This window comes from Anguilla rostrata, chromosome 5, assembly GCF_018555375.3.
Source record: "Anguilla rostrata isolate EN2019 chromosome 5, ASM1855537v3, whole genome shotgun sequence".
Lineage (NCBI taxonomy): Eukaryota > Metazoa > Chordata > Actinopteri > Anguilliformes > Anguillidae > Anguilla > Anguilla rostrata.
In genome coordinates, this window is record NC_057937.1 from 29,921,281 (window position 1) to 29,938,657 (window position 17,377).

General features: G+C 41.9%; 1 protein-coding gene across 11 annotated transcripts in view; it reads right to left on the minus strand.

Moving 5' to 3' along the window:
- Positions 1-373: 373 nt before the first annotated feature.
- nr1h3 (nuclear receptor subfamily 1, group H, member 3) overlaps positions 374-17,377 on the minus strand; it is a 40,555-nt gene continuing 23,551 nt past the window's right edge. For all 11 annotated transcript variants that reach the window (XM_064335752.1, XM_064335761.1, XM_064335763.1 and 8 more), the window contains 8 exons: positions 13,312-13,563; positions 10,551-10,817; positions 9,515-9,723; positions 9,056-9,235; positions 7,780-7,879; positions 6,619-6,732; positions 4,148-4,242; positions 374-3,502 (listed from right to left, as the gene is read on the minus strand). In XM_064335752.1, the coding sequence (XP_064191822.1) occupies positions 3,356-3,502; positions 4,148-4,242; positions 6,619-6,732; positions 7,780-7,879; positions 9,056-9,235; positions 9,515-9,723; positions 10,551-10,817; positions 13,312-13,563 (1,364 nt within the window). In that variant the 3' untranslated portion in view covers positions 374-3,355. The remainder of the gene's footprint in view (positions 3,503-4,147; positions 4,243-6,618; positions 6,733-7,779; positions 7,880-9,055; positions 9,236-9,514; positions 9,724-10,550; positions 10,818-13,311; positions 13,564-17,377) is intronic.

The following is a 17,377-nucleotide window of genomic DNA, read 5'->3' on the forward strand; positions in this document are numbered from 1 at the left end:
ACATGGTTTACATGCTAGATTTAGCAGGATCAAATGGAGAGATTATCTCGAAGTCTTTGGCCATTTTGTGGCAATTCAAACACGAGACTGACAGATTGCGACGTACACACAGCACAATCGTCGTATAACTTTTCAGGAGTGCTGAAAGGTTATACTACTGACAAGTTGTCAACTTTGTGGCATATGAACTGTAAACAAGGTACATGTCCACATTCTGACTTCTTGAGACCATGCCCTGATAATCCTCCACGGGACTGAGAAATCATGAGGGCAACAGCAACAAGTAGCCTATATCCTATGTAATTAAAATAAAGTGGCCACTAGACAAAGGGACATTGGTATGATCCTTGCAAACATCAAATGTGCTGCAGGGCAGAGAAAATGAAATATTTTATTTATAAAGCTAGATCATTTATCACTTCCTCAAAATCACCTTAGAGTTAGAACAAAACATTTTATAAGTGGTTTAACACATTAGTTCAACAAAGTTTGTGCAAAGATTAGGTTTGCATTGTCCTAAAGTAAAACAAAAACGAATATAGGCTGCATTTTGGTGGGACTATATATTGTCAGCATTTACTTTATATATATATATATATATATATATATAAAGCAGAACATACAAGGATTTAAGGCGTTGAAACATTAAAAAATATATGTTTTTCTATTTCAACATTTATAGCCATTCACCAGGAGGAGACATCAATTAAAATGGAGACTAAAGAAAACCATTAGAACACCATAGGGTCATTAATATTGTACAGTTTCAGTCTAGCATTTAAAAATATTTATAGCAAATAGCAAGTATTTTCAACATATTTCAGTTAGGATTGAAAGACAGATTATATTTGACTCCCTTAAAAAAATATTGGAAGGTGATTGCTAGGGGCTGGCTAAAGCTAACAGATGTTACAAGCCACTTTTTGGGGTTTATGTTCTGAATAATTGCTGATGTTCCCCAGATCTGAGTTGGAAAAAAAAATACTAGAATGCAGTTATGCAAATGCATCCATACAGCCCACTTGTAAATATAATTTCAATACAAGTTACAATATTCCAATTGTTAAATTAGAAGAGAAATCATAACACATGGTCAATTAATGCAATTAAGCACATGATAGTCATTACAATGTATGACTTCCCACATTTATCCAGGGTTAAATTTTCATATGATAACTTTGACGGGACCTGGATTTGTTGTATAGGTCCAAAATAAGTGTAGGTATGTGCACAAAATGCTAACGCCCCTGACCCTGCTGTAGTCATATTCCAAATACACTCAAGACCAGACCATATAAATTACAGGTCCACTTAATGACCATCATTTCCCTCTCATAATTTCACCAGACTTTGTTGGATGCAGCCTTGCAACAAACAAACAGCCATGTGTCAAACCGTGACTACAATGTTAGCGGAGAGTACAGTACGTCAAATTGTGCGTTACATTGCAAAATACCCACCACTCATACATTCAGTGGTGAAGCAGGCTGTTGAAGCAGATGTGAGGTGGCTAGTATTCAGTGGTTAATGGCAGTCAAATAAACCTTTGTTGACACTGGTTTTCTTTGCCTACTAAGCTCTCTTGTCAACCATGTATGTGAATCAGCTTTTGCAAATAACACCCAATTAGGAGTCCTTTTTCTGCACCCAATTCCATTAAACAGCTAGGACTTTTTGTTAACCATTGATTTTTTTCTAGAAAATAAGCATAAAATGGCAATGACTTTTACATTAAATTCTATTCATATTGTTAATTTGCATTGATAAATCTTGGCCACCGCCAAATGTAAACTGTTATAGCTACTGTTCCCTATATGTACATCCCTTATTACCATGTCATTATTACAAGAATTATTGTTATTGAGTTTGATCTGTCTCAAACCTGTAACACACATTTGTTTTTTCAAAGTCACAAAGGTAGAACATACAGTGCAAAAAATTTGATTGAAGACTCAACCCTCTGCAGCCTACAGCCTTTTGGAGTATTTGGAAATTCAAATCTTGCTTTAATCATTTAAGGGTTGCAATATACCTCCCTGTTTACCATGCTTTGTTTCTTTGCATCTATACAAAGACTTCCATGCCTTTGCAGACAGAAAATGTCTACTGGTGAGAATTAATGGCATTAAGTCATTTTAATACATTTAATCTTCCATAAGATTAAATCACACAGGACGTCCCATTCTGAGCCATATCACAATATGCTGCACATTAGAAATTATCCATTAACCATTGAGAAGCTCATCAAAGACTGACCTCTGTCAATTAATGACTAACTATAAATTATCTGATGCCTCAAGGTGGTTTACTTGAATCAAATTTCAGTTGGCTTCCTGTTGTAGTTACTATATTAAATGTCCATGTGATGGTAACCAGTAGCAGAGTGGTGGTTAGAAAACTTACTGCATCAATTAATGTGGTAAGATACATCACTGGTAATATGTGATATGGCAGACAGTATGAAATAGGGACTTCAATACTTGACTGTGTGTTAAATGGTGTGTGTGTGTTTGAAGCCTTCCCTCACATAGTAATGCTTACCTCTAACCAGTAGGGCATCTATCAAATGACTTATGGGATTGGCCTACACACCCAAAACAACTACTACTGGTTAGAAACCTAAACTTGTCACCTGTCTACAAGGTCCTGTCTGTCATCACCACTGATATGGTTTGGAGTTCGAAGACTGTCGTTGAGGCCAGTTGAAATGTTTCTGTTAATCATCTTAACAGTTAAATTTCAATCGGATGAAAATCAGTTTGATTTGCTGTTACAGGACAGTCCGAGTAAAAGGGCAGCCAATCGCAGCTCCCCTAGGTGCTGTTGCTAATGGTCCGCTTCCTACACAGTGGAAGACCGAGAGATAGCGAGGCCTGCTTGCATCACGGAAGTCCAATCCTGACCACGTCCAAATGAACGGAAGCTCTTCCCTCGGCATCCGCGGTCAGAAAAGTGTGTCAGCAGAACGAGGGAAAGCAGCGTCCGAGATGGATGTCATTTACAATGTTACGGTAATAAAAACAATCTTCCTCACTGCTGCCCCGTCAGCCCCGGCTTTGTCCATCGAGTCATCTCCCGCCCCACTTCTGCACTTGAGGGGTGGGGCTTAAGGACAGACCTCAACGCATCATTGGACGCCGTCCCAGGAAAAAGCAGCGTGGCATAGGTCCGTGCGATGCCATGTCTAAGCCCAGGTTAACCGAGGGACAGGGCCCGCCCGTTGACATGGTGTCCAGCCACTCGACGGGGCTCTGGGGAGCTCAGCAGGGCAGACGACGGGTGGCAGAAGTGGGTGGGGTGCCTGAGAGGGATATTGGGGGGGGTGGGGGTCGGTGGAGGATGAGGTCCTCCTCCGTCATTCGTGGACGTCCCAGATCTCGGACAGTAAGGGCGGAAGCTTCTTGTCCTGAAGGCGGAGGGCAAAGACTTGCTCGGAGTGGACGCTGCTGAGGGTACGGAGGCTCACAAGCTTCATCAGCATGCGTGGGAACATCAGGTGGTCCTGCAATACATCCACCAATCAAAAGCCTCAATCTCTCCATCTTCAAAGGAAAACTTTGCTTCACCTATTTAAATCTGTATGTTGTTACTTAAGCTTACGGTTTTAGTAATCTATACCAAACATAGCTATGAATCATAATTATGATGTTTAACTATTTTTATGCAAAATTGGTCCTCTGATTTGGCATTATAATACAATATCTATCAAGCAATTCTCCAACATCTGATAGACATCACAGGCAAAATAAGGAAACAAGGCAGATTACTTGATTGATTGAGAAGCAGCACATACAGAATGAATAGGATGAGACATTTGGAAATAGTAATAATGGCAAGTAGCAGAGAGCATGAACGCCATGAATGCTCATGTGCTTTTGGTGTAACACAAGAGCAGTGTTCTTCACATCCATTTTATAATGTGCGATTTGCCAATTATACTCTTTTCTAAATCAGAACACACTTTCTGTTTTAAATTGAATGCTCCTGAATTACAAATATTTAAACAGGTTAATATGAAAAATTTTAAATTATATTTTCTCTATAGAACAATAATTGTTTTAATTATTGTAACTAAATGTTCTGCTTCCTTTGAGTTTCCTTTGTCATTTTTGGGATAAGCAAGGGTGCACACATCCACAGCACTTACATTTGGTCTTTTTATCCTGATGTAAGAATTAAGTGCATCCACATATGGCTGCTGCAGTCTTTCCACTAAATCATGATCTTGCACATTTGGACGGTCTGAAAAAAAGCATAAATACAGACATTTTAGATATAAATAGACATGCAAATTTATTCTTCAGAAATTGGAAGGCCTAACTCAGCATTTTCTTACATTACATTACATTACAGGCATTTGGCAGACGCTCTTATCCAGAGTGACAATACAACAAAGTGTATAACTATAACCAGGAACAAGTATGACGAAAACCCTAGAGAGAAGTATGGGTCCAAGTGCAGGGAACAACTGCATAGTTCAACTTGGACCCTGAAGGTTAAACTGATTAACACTAACACAACGAGAACAGCAACAACGCAGACTATGGAAAAAATACAAGCAGTAGTTAAGACAGTTAATGCACCTAAGTCACCTACGAAACAGCTACCTAGTTACAACCCTAAGCTTACAGTCATTTAAGAGATTACAGGGAGGTAGGGAGGGATGGGGAGAGGTGCAGCCTGAAGAGGTGAGTCTTCAGTCGTCGCTTGAAATGGGTCAGTGTCTCAGCTGTTCTGACCTCATTCCACCATCATGGGGCCAGAACAGACAGGAGACGTGTTCTGGAAGTGCAGGTGCGAAGAGGGGGAGGTGCCTTGAACTGAATACGTCAATAGCAACAGTTCCAATAAATACTACTACTACTAGCACTCAACATTACATTACATTACATTACAGGCATTTTAGCAGACGTTCTTATCCAGAGCGACTTACACAACTTTTTACATAGCATTTTTACATTGTATCCATTTATACAGCTGGATATATACTGAAGCAATTTCGGTTAAGTACCTTGCTCAAGGGTACAACGGCAGTGCCCTACCCGGGAATCGAACCTGCGACCTTTCGGTTACAAGCCCAGTTCCTTACCCACTGTGCTACACTCCGTCCTCCGTCCATAGTACAGACATATATGACATATAGTCAAATATGAACTGCAGTAATAAGTAATAAGAATACTTTAAAAAAAAAACAGCTGACCAAACACATAAGGTGAAAGGTAAAGCTTAAACACAAACAATGGTAGAGATGCAGTAAATTAATTGGATTAAATGTTAAATAAGCCTTTAATATACAAATTCATCAAATGTAATATAATTTCATAAATATCAAACACTCACATGATATTAATAACTGTCAAAAACTATTCCCACTCTATGCTGCAGTGACATTAAATCAAACTTAAATGTTCTTATGCACAGTTTTGCATGTATATTTAACATTTACACAAGTATTAAGTATGTCCATTTCACATCAACAAGTAATTGCTCTTTTGTTAAGTCGTGTGTGAAAGTGAAAACACCCTCACTATGTGTATTGATACAGGAGCCAAGGAGTTTGTGTTTTAAGCAACACTGGTCCACTGTGTTGCTTTTAAAAAATAGATAAATAAAAAACTGCTACCTCTTGCCTCACTTAATACTGACAAGAGGTAGTGGTGTCATTTCGGTGCCTGAAGATGGCGCCGGTACGTGACGACGTCGTGTGGGCTCTCGTTTTCCCTGTTCTGGTTGCCATTCTGTGTCTTTCTACCATTGTATCTGTAACATATGCTGTGATTATTTATGATCAGGAAACGCTTTGGACATGTGATGAAACTGCAGGGATTTTTAATATTAATTTTTAAGTGCAATTGTAAAGACTTTGCACTCCAAAGTAAGCCTTGGAGTTCAACGCTAAAGACGTAGGAAGGAAAGACAGGTGGTTACAAGTTAAAAGCCTGCCTTTCAAGCCCCCACTTCCTACATTATATCTGGCGAAGAAGCAATCCATGCCAAACAAAATGGATGATTTGATGAGACGCATTCAGTTCCAATGAGAGGCTAAGAACTGTTTAGGTTTTTTCTTTGCCTCACTGACACTAGATAGGACAACAACATGCCGGAGTCTGCAGTGAAGCCCACATCGGTCTCCGTGTTTCGCTTGGACCATTTGAAGGAATATACCGGAAAGACCGAAGGAGGGGCATGCTTCCTTATCCATCAAGACTGGTATGTTACGTGTTTTACGTGTATTTTATCTATTGTATATTTTGATGAGCTCTGCACTTTTAATTCCAATTGCGGTGATCACAAACGGCAAATAAACTGACTCTTGACTCTTGATTGATCTATTCAAGTGTATGCATTCTGCCAGATCCTGCATCCATAATGATCTGAGATTGGTCCCAAGAATATATTTATCAGCTACAAAATACTTCCAGGTTAGGTAGCTGGCTTGCAGTGCTTTTCCACAGACTCGGCAGTGTCTGGTGTTTCTGGCCAGCGACAACTGAATCTAACTCTGAGCCGAGAACCTAACCGGACAGATTCAGTTAAAAATAGCAGCAATCAGCGTTACAGGCAGAAATGCTGCAGCTATGCACCCTCAAGAAAAGGAAAAGCCAGAAGGGCTCCCACCTGCAGAGAATATGTTGATGGCAATGAGCAGCGCATATTCTGCCTCGTCCAGGTGCAGATCATTCATCCCCTTGGAGAACTCAAAGATGGGGTTAATGAACTCCAACTGAAGCCCTGAGAAACAGACAAGAACAGCCAGGTAAAATAACGTTCAAATTACACCTGAGCCCCCCCCCCCCCAGTCTGAGACCTCACAGACCTCCCCCAAAAGCCAGAGCATAATTCAAACCCAGCATGCAAAAATCAAGGTCAAGGTAAACTTTATCATCCCAATGTAGGATGTTCAAGTGGCGACAGAAAAAAATAAAAGGCAAAGAAAAGCCATGCAATCGAAATAAATGTCATATACACATTTCCCTCCTAACCCCTTACTACCTACACATATACACCACACATGCACACTCTCAATATAATAAGAGCAGAAAATGACTATTGTAAAATTGGTCATATAACCTTAGAAACCTTTTCTCTATTATACTCATCATCCTATCAACAATAGTAAGTAGTTACACTGTATATGGCACCCAGGTTCAACATTAAATTAATGTGGGCTTCCGGGTGGCTCATTCGCTAAAGGAGCCCACCACGAGCACAGGCTGGGTCCTACAGCTGTTGGTCCGAGCCTCTGAGATGACCAGTCATGAGCTGCCTGTGGCTGGAAGTGAGCAGCGGCTAGACGTGGTTGGTCTCGTCCCCACAGCAGTAGGCTGGGTTTACATCAGTCAGGGTCCCTCTGGCTACCACCACATTCCTGTTTCCCTGGTGACTCTCGAGATGCTTACTGTCTACCAGCCGCTGTCAGAGAGAGATGTGTCTCCCCTCTGAATCGGCTCTGGCTCTCTACTTTAGTGCTGTGCGGGTGCGTGCGGAGGGTATAAAACAGACACCGACTGGCAGGTAGGAGCAGGGGAGGAGTGCATGCAGTTCGACTGCAGCACTGCCTAGTGTGTCAGTATGGATTTGCCATAGGTAAATCTACAGGCATGCTTGACTGCTCTGTTATATTTGGAATAAAATAAGGTTTTTAAAAAAGAAAATAATCAATTTTACCAGTAAATTTATGGAATGAATGGTATCTTGCTCAAAAGGTTGCCATATACACGTGGGGAGTTGAAAACATCCAACTTGCAAAGGCTTTCCACAGAAAGTAAAATTAAATACCTGCTTTAGCAAAATCCTCCTTGTTGTAACTGAAGTCTTTCAAAAAGGTGATACTCTCTATAGCGGGATTGTATCTCCGTGACGTCTCCAAAAGCATGATCTACAAGGGGAAAAATAACGATGTCTGAGAATGCAAATGGTGAGCTTATTATAATATCACATTTAATATCAGTAATTTCAGACATCCTACACAGCCAGGTTATTAGACGTAAGCTATTCATCTCTTTGGCAAGTAAGCCGCGCAAACCTGTGTGATTAGACAGGCTAATTAATTCTGGGATACACTGCAGCACAAACAATCTCAAAGACGGATAATGAAACAATGGGGAAACAATTGTACTCCTATGGGCGGCTTCATTTACCTCAATAACTGTTAGGAAAATGTACAAAGTTTCAATATAACTGGTTAAGTATTAGCTGGGTAAATCTGCAAATGAGCACACAATGCGGTCCACGGCTGCTTACCAAAATAGGAAACATAATGATTTAAATTAACCTAAAGCACTTGCACTGAAATTTCCTTAGTGAAATACCCAATTAATAGTTACTACTAATAAAACCGAAACCTGTGATTCAGATGTGTTTTTATAACACAGAAGATCAAAGCGGTCTATGCTGGCACTCCAGCAGGATTTCATCCGTTTGGGAGGTGACATTTTGGCAAAAAAAACATTATGAGCGTTAAAAAAAACAAACTGTGAGAGCATTGTGCTCCTCCTGTATCCTGTCATGTCATCACCGAGGGAGAGCAATAGTTTTATTTTTCTCTAATTATAGAACCATGACAATGAGTAATAATGGTCCAAACCAAGTTTGTTGTATAGCTTTGACCGCTACTGCAGTGATTATTACCACATCTTATTATGACATCACAATTCTCTGCTTACAGCACTGGCCAGTAGCTGAGAAGTTATTGGTCCAGAGAGGCAGAGGAAAATTTACCTGAATGTCAAGCCCTGTAATAAGACAGTAAAATCGTATTGTACTTTGTGATGCATAGCTATAAAGTGACGATTCCTACTGGGTATAGGTCACAACACAAGTTGGTTCTATCTTGTTAGGTCACTAGTGAAAAATGATCACATAACCGGTCATCAATTTGATACCAATTTCAAGGTTATGATCCCTAAACATTCCGAACAAGCTCCATTCCCAAAGTGCCCATGTGCCTGTGGTTCCACTGCAGTTGCTGTCAAAAGGCTTCTAAACGAGAGGCTGCCTCTTCAGGCTTCGACTCCCTTGTGGCTGAGCCGAGTCGAGCAAACAGCCAGCTCACCTCGATGGTGGAGGTCTTGAGCAGGGCGATCTGGTCCTCCCGAGTCAGCTCCAAGAAGCCCGGCAGCTGCTTGGCGAAGTCCACGATCTCCTGAACGGACATGATGGCCAGTTCGGTGAAGTGGGCGAAGCGCTGCTGCCGAACTTCGCGGTTCAGCGGGTCCTGGCTCTGCGGCCACGGCTGCGTTGGGGGGTAACAAACGAGAAAGCGCGATTTCACTGATAAATACTGCATGCCACACGTGTCATTGAATATTTAACTTATCGGCTCTGCTCTAGCACAAACGGTTGTGCATGGCTATGGTAAATTGCATATTGTGAAAGTGTATTTTGCTAAAACTAGTGTCTTGTTAGGTTTTTGGCTAATCTTTTTCACATCTTTTTTTACTTTTTGGAAACTGTGAATGTCATTGTGTCCTTGGAGGCCAGACCAGGAAAAGTACTGATCTACTGCACTCACTGTGACTTTGGGCCGGTCAATGAAGGACCGTTTGTTGCACTGCTTCTGCATGGCCACCAGCTTCTCGATCATCTCCTGCTGCTCTGGGGCCAGCTGTGGTGGCTCCGCCCCTGGGGCAGGGTTCGGTGGCGCAGTTGAGGTGCGCGTGGAGTCGTCCTCATGCTGCTTCTTCAGTTTTTTCAGGCGGATCTGCTCTTCTGAGAGGACGCCTGGGGCGGGGATTCAGAAAGCTTTCAGAAGCTCTAAGCTTTCTGCACTGCAGAAGATCACCTTTAAGCCTCTTTCACTCTCTACTCTCCCATTTAAAGGGGCAGTTCACCCTAAAAAGGGAATTAAGGTATGTTTCCACTTATCTAGAGTAACATCTATCTATCCAGATGGTTATGCTGAGGTTTGACAACTTTTCTAGATATCTTCTGCAGCTCACCCTGATACAACAAACCTCAACGAGTCTGTGCTTTTGCAGTGCTCAATGCTCCAAAAACTTACATTAAAAGAAAAACTCAGCAGCAATATCTCTATACAAATATAATGCCATGGTTACTCGCAATCATCCACAAACTCAGCAAAACCAGTACTCTGGGTAAGTGGAAACACAGCTTCATTTCAATTCTGGGGGAATTGCCCCTTTAACTATTTAAACTGCCTTCAGCTAAATTCAATTAAACCACACGGTGTTTTGCCCTCAGTTTGAATAATGGTGTCGAATGACCGGTTTTAGGTATATACAGGTACTCGTACAGTCTACAAGATACAAGTAATGAGCATGTCAGTGGTCCTGCTGTGTTAGCACTCTGCTTTAAAATTAACATACTGTCCCATGCTGCTTTTAAAGTGAACATCTGTTCCAGTATCACAAAGAAATTAGGTAGGTCATAATCAACAGTCACTTTTATACAAAGCAGAGAAAATTAAGGTGAGGAAGGAGTCTGGGTAATATAAAACTGTCTGGGTGGCCATCTTGTGGAAGGCGAAGGACTGAAACACGGGGTGACCTCTGCCCACGTGTTCACCATTAGGGCGGCCGGGTACTCACACTGCTCAAGCATGCCCGCCTCGCGGCACTTGCGCAGGCGGCACTCCTGGCACTTGCGGCGCATGTACATGTCCATCTCGCACTTGCCGCTGTTCTTGCAGACGTACTGGGCGCTCTTGATGACACTGCGCCGGAAGAAGCCCTTGCAGCCCTCGCAGCTCAGCACGTTGTAGTGGAAGCCCGAGGCCTTGTCCCCGCACACGCTGCACACCTCGTTCCCCAGCATCTTGGGGGCCGGGCCCTTCTTCCGCTTCACCGGCTGGGCCTCTGTGGTGGGGACATGCAAGCAATGACGTTCATCCATTCCTCCCCTTCTTCTAAGAGAAAGCAGGCATTGCAATGAACAAGGTAATAATTTGGGATTCAATCAGCAATCTTGAGACTGCCAAGCATTTCATGGAACCATAAGAACATGCTGATGAAACAGCATTAAATGAGTCACTTTAACCCCTTAGCGCACATGCCAAATCTGGCCAATCCTTGCCCATTTAGGGGGTACCCTATTTAGAGCTTTATAACTCCAGATGTGAACACCACAGAGACTTTAAATGGCTTAAATGAAGAAAGACATTATGTACCATTTGTAAATGTACCATTTACAAAACTAGCTTAGATTACTTTATATTCATAATTTTGGAAGAAATAAAGTGCCACAAATGCAACTGTTTAGGCAAAAAATGAATTTGCTCTTTTTTAGTTTGTAATGAAATACTGAGAGATTGCATATATACAGCAGGTTAAAGTATACATGTCCTGGATAAAAAACTTCTTGACCACAAGCTCATAAAATCTAAGGGTGGATATGTAGAACTACTAAAGATCTATGAAGCAAAAACAGTGTACCCAGCGTCTCCAAATCTTCCCAAAATGTCTAAAATACGCATTGCTGTAAATCACAACATATTCACGTATTTCACTACAAATCAACTGTTTTTACTCAAGAAACTCAGTGTTACATCATTTTCAAGTAGGAATTACAAGCTTTCCTTCAGTACAGTGATCTAAAATCGCTAGGGGTCCAAAAACATATCCAAAATCTCTCCAAAATGGAATATAATGCATTTTGTCTATTGTAAAGCATATAAATGAGCCCCTTATGAAGGTGTAAGATGAAACATTAATATCAGATTTAAAAATAATGCAAAGATATTGTCACACAATGCGGTACAGTACCTAAATGTGTAATAATTAACTTGTGTGTATTTCTATACTCTATACTCTCGTATGTTTTCTTGTATGGGGATGGAATGACATGAAAACAATTTTCAACCGTCCACCACATTTTGGCAATGTTCCAACTCTCACGTCATCACTGTTGCATGCTTCAAAAACTATTACACTATTAACTAACGCTTACATTACAGTGTGAAATATCCACATTATATAATACCACTAGCTTATGTAAAGACACTCAATTTCAAAAATAACATATATAACCTAAGTATTTTGAGCAGTAATACTTACACAGCAATGATTAAATCTTATCTATGTTCAGTAGATGGAGACAGAGACAGTAAATCAATGATACTGTTCTATTTGCTTCTGTTTTGCTCCAGAAAACGATGTCAGATAGGTCTGTCAGCAAACATATGGCTTAGCTCTGCCCAGAAGTCCTCAATAATAATAGTATTTTCCAAGAAATTACGAAAAGTCGTTGACAACGTTTCGTTAGGTGCAGCGTCTTTTACTGCTACCACAGAGTGAATGTGTAAGTGAATGCGATGATAAGAAAAATTTTGGTTACGCTGACCTAAAAAACGCTATTCCAAAAGCAAAATTAGACATGTTATACATCGTTAGAAAGCTTATACTCTCACCTACTGAATAAATGAATTGTCAATCAAGCCAGACTTTACTAAAAAAGGGCGACGACCCTGTAAACAACACGTGTGGTATTACGCACAGCTATTTTGGAAGGTACCCAGGCATCACAAATGCGCCTATATTTCACAAACGGATTGTCCAAGACAATATATGACTACTCAGTCTCAAAACAGACATCCCTACGCGTAAAACCAACGGTAAGATTGTATATTAATTCAATATTTAGTCACAGATATTGACTGTAGAATGACATGGTATCATTTTTAAAAACCTTTTCTCGTTTATTTTGTTATTCAGTGAGCAGCGTTTTCACTGCTGTATTGGCATATCTTAGGGCTATTGTCGGGTTTATCTTGTTGCTATGACGGAATACGATTTTTTAGTGGTGAAAGAATATTTTGATGAATGCCAAGATAGACAATATTTCCATTATGTCAAGGGTGGGGGGTGTTTTGAAGATGAGACTGCAGGGAGGGGGTGCGTGTTAAATCAACGACCAGAGCGACAATGGTGGCGCTGCGAAACTCCGTATTTGGCATAGTTGTCATGTATACTAATGAAACTAAAACAGCGTTTCTGTTTTTAACTCATACTTTGGTTGCAGTAGCACTGAATGTCTGAGTTCAGTAATATCGGCCATGCCGGCGTGCCGACCACTAGGGATTTTGCGCTAAGAGGTTAATATGGCGCGATTGCCCTACCTGTTGGCACGAACACAAAAACCACAACTGGATGTTTATTCAGTGAATGTAAAATTACACACCCTAGAGCTGAAGTACTGTTTAAATGCAATTAAACTATTCCCTGCTTTTACAACTGGATTAGCACTTACATACTGTATTCTCTTTTACAATCATTTTAGGAAAAAAAAAAACTCTGAAAGAGATGAAATGCTAAATGCCAGCAGTGCAATTGCGGGCCAGATGGGTGGGGCTACCTGAGTTGATGGGCAGCAGGTCGCCCGTCATGTCCAGCTTGATGTCGGCGGACTCCATGGAGAGAGGGCAGCTCAGGTTCTGGCCTGTGGGCTCTCCCAGCGAGGTTCCGTTCTGCAGGCCCGAACAGCCAGCGAGGTGGGGGAGGGGTGACGGCCCATCGTGCCTGCTGTCCGTCACCATGGGGCCGTCTGCGTCCTCCACTTTCGTGTCCAGCTGCAGCTCGGATGCCACGCCAAACACTTTGCTCTCACCTGGAAAAGCACACGGGTCACTTTACCGAGCAAATATACTTTCCATATCACACAAACGCTTGCCCAATAGAAACGTATGCACATTATCTACACAGACGCTTACATACGTATGCAGGTACACACTTAGCCTGTGTACACAAACACTTCCCTCACCTTACATGACCACCTTCACTCGTGACACGAATACACTTTCTCGCATGCAGTAGGCCCATTTGGCCAATATATTTCATGCAGAATCCAGAACATCTGTCAGACATGTTTGTCAGGAAAGACTTTACACATGTCTGCAGGGCTCACTAATCTCACTATGAATAATTGCTTTTTTCCGGAGAAAACCAACAGTTATATTGTCCTTGTACATAAAGAATAAAATTTAATTACAATTAGAATATACACAGATTGAACAATTCAAGGACCTTCAAGTGTAATTCTGGGAAATCATTTCTTTAAGGACAGCCCACAAAAAATTGAGAACACAGCAGATATTTGAAAATGGACAAAACAACTGACATGCCTTGATACAATGACCATAAAATACAATATAACCGAATATAGGCATTGAACAAACCTGACATAGGAAAAACAATGCATGTGACCTTTGAATTTTTGACCACGGACAGGAAACAAAACCCAGAAATAGACTGTACATAACAATAGAAGGTACATAACAGTGTGTGCACACATGGGTTTCTGAGAAATGTCTCCAAAAACAGCCTCACGGTCAAACCTGAACTGAATGCCATTCAGGACCCAGAACACACCACACAGCTCTTTTGTTCACTTTTTCATCTCTACGCTGCATTCACAACACTAGAGAGAGAGAGAGAGAGAGAGAGAGAGAGAGGAGAGAGAGAGAGAGAGAGAGAGAGAGAGAGAGAGAGAGAGAGAGAGAGAGAGAGAGAGAGAGAGAGAGAGAGAGAGAGAGAGAGAGAGAGAGAGAGAGAGAGAGAGAGAGAGAGAGAGAGAGAGAGAGAGAGAGAGAGAGAGAGAGAGGACGCGTTTCCACCGCAGGAACTATACCCCGGAACTAGGAACCTTTTGAGGAACTCAGTGCGTTTTTTTGTGTCTATTTTCAGGCGCCATGTTTGAAAATATGCAGGCGCAAACCGATTTATTTTCATAATAACTTCAAATCAAACTTGTATGTTATGCGGCGCAGTAGCCTACTTTTGGTTATAGCCTGCCAACGTCTTGGAATTATAACGTGTGCTCTTCTGTTATTTTCTTGCTTTAGTATTTGTTTTATAAAATGCTAAGCATTCGTGCTGGGACAGCATATTACGTAGGCTACCAAAACATTCAAACGGATTAATTCGGTTGCTGAATATTTTCTTCCGGATTCCGGAAATGTGAATGCATTCTGTCGCTTCGGATGTCAAGACATGAAAGCAAATGTTCGCATAAAAACATAATGAATGTGTTTGAGAGGATATATAAAACAGTTATAATCTGACTATTGGTCTGTTATATCCTATTTGTTGCATAACGGTCCAAGTTCAACTACCAACGACAGTTTTGCTTGACAACGGTAAAATATGCCCAAACGGCTGCAGAAGAATATTTCAATTCCATGTGATTAAATCGATAAAAATCAATAAATACAAAAGTAACCATATATAGTCATTGTTGGTAACCCGTTGTATACAAGTGGAATAAACCCCTCCGGGCTATCCCGGTTATTAGAAAATAATGTAGGCTACTTCGGTGGTAGTATGGGGTTACAGAAGAAATCATATGACAGATGGACCGACGACAACGTCGCTTTTTCATACGTCAGTGGGCTAATTTGCCTAATCTTCGTGGGACTTTAGACCCCGGTGGAAACGCAGACAACCATTGGCTGAAGGAACCTTTTAGTTCCTGGTAAAGTAGTTCCTGGGACTGAAAGTTCCGGGTAATTTTGGTGGAAACGCGGCTAGAGAGAGAGAGAGAGAGAGAGAGAGAAACCTCCTGAAAGAAAGCTGACAGTCTAACGGGAGAGAAAGGTTCGCGTTGGAAGGAAGAGGAAGCAGGGCCAGCGAGGGCCTGCGCACGCAGGTCCGTTTGTTTCCACAACACCGGAGGGAGCCGAAGGTGCCGAGTCACAGTCACATGCTGGTCACGGGCACACTGGGGGAAGGGTCAGGGCTGACCGCTTGCGTCCCTCGTTACTCAACTCGAACCCGATCGGGTTTCAACCGCAAAAGGGATTCCTGACCTACTCTCCTCACAGCAGTTTTTTTATCCCGCGTGCGCACTGGTGGACGGGGCAGGCGGGACGGGTGAAACGGTGAAGGACTTGGCCGGCGCGGCCCTCTGTGGCAGCAGTACCAAAACCCCGATATGCACCCTCGCAGTGGTTCAGAGATGAAGGAAGTGTAACAAATCAACACGTCCACCTCCTCACGGCAACTCTGAACCAGACTTGGGCCTAGTACTCTTTAGATGCAGCTAAAATAATTTTTTAAAACAGCCCTCCTGATCCATGAGATAGTTTCACAGAACATGTTAAAAAAAAAAGTAATTACTGAAAATAGATGTTTTTAAATAGTTAATAAAATAATCCAAATTAGTTTTACTAGTGCCTCTAGTTTTTGCCCCAGACTGCACACAGAACTGGCGGGGGAGGGGGGGATGCTCCGCTGTGCCCCAGTTCTTCCCCGCTTCCACAGGCAAACAAACTCCCCACCCCATCACACAACTTGTTGTGAAACATGTGTTTACCAACCCTTGCACCCTTCCAGCAAGTTCACCACGTCCTGCCAACAACCTCTGAAGCCTCTCCAGGAAGGACACGAGGGACAGGCCGTACCGTGGGAAAGAAGGCGGGGGGTTCTGGATCACTTGCTAAGTCTTGCACATCTTTCCCTCCCGGACAGGTGGACACTTATAATTGGCCACACTGTTCACTGTTTCAAGGGATCTCAGCACTGCATAGCTGTAACAAATTTTGAAAATGCTGGTGCGCACTACTATTATTAAAAAAAACAATTTGAAATATACTCTAGGAGTGTAGGGTCATAAATAAATCTTTTTTTTTTTTTTTTGCACAAAACAACTGCAAAAACAGCACTGGTGACTTCTGAGTTTTTAAAATTAATTTGTTTTTACCAAAAAATGATTTTTGCAGCATGCAATCAGCAGAGCTATATTAAAACGTTTCACTGCCAGTTTGTAATCGGTAGAGGTTCTGACACGCTGGACATTACCCGGGATTGCATACACCATTAGGAAAAGCACTGAAATAACAGCAAATTGCACACAATCAACAAAAAAACAAGGATTTTTGAATATTGGAACGAGAGCCGTTTCTCAGTTTCTGCTCCCGTCGAAGCGTAGTCTAGGCAAAACTATTATCTGAACAAAAGCACTGCTCTGATAATTGGTGATTTGATGGGATCCCTGGCTGGCTTCAGCTGCACATGCCCAGATTCTCTCTTGTTTGCACTGTCTGAGGGGCGGAGGGGTCAGCCACGGTGGCAGGGCCGCGTTGACCCACCGAGCGTTCAGCGTCCCCCTGCAAGGGAAGTGGGGTAAAGGCCGGCGCTTCCGTTTGTGCAGATTTGACGCGTCACGGCCCATCAAACCTGCTAAGCATCTCTCAATCGGCCAGCTCAGCTGATCTTTCGTGAATTCATGGATCTATTCAAATTACATGCCAATCTGTGACCAACAGTGACAAGTATACTGCAGTGTACAGTAAATACAATTAGTTTACATCAAATGAACCCTTTTACTGCTGACATTGAAAAAGGATGTCATTGTATAGGAATAATGATCACATATCCCTATTTATGTAAGGTATTGTCAGTGAAATAGTTGTTCATCCTCAAAC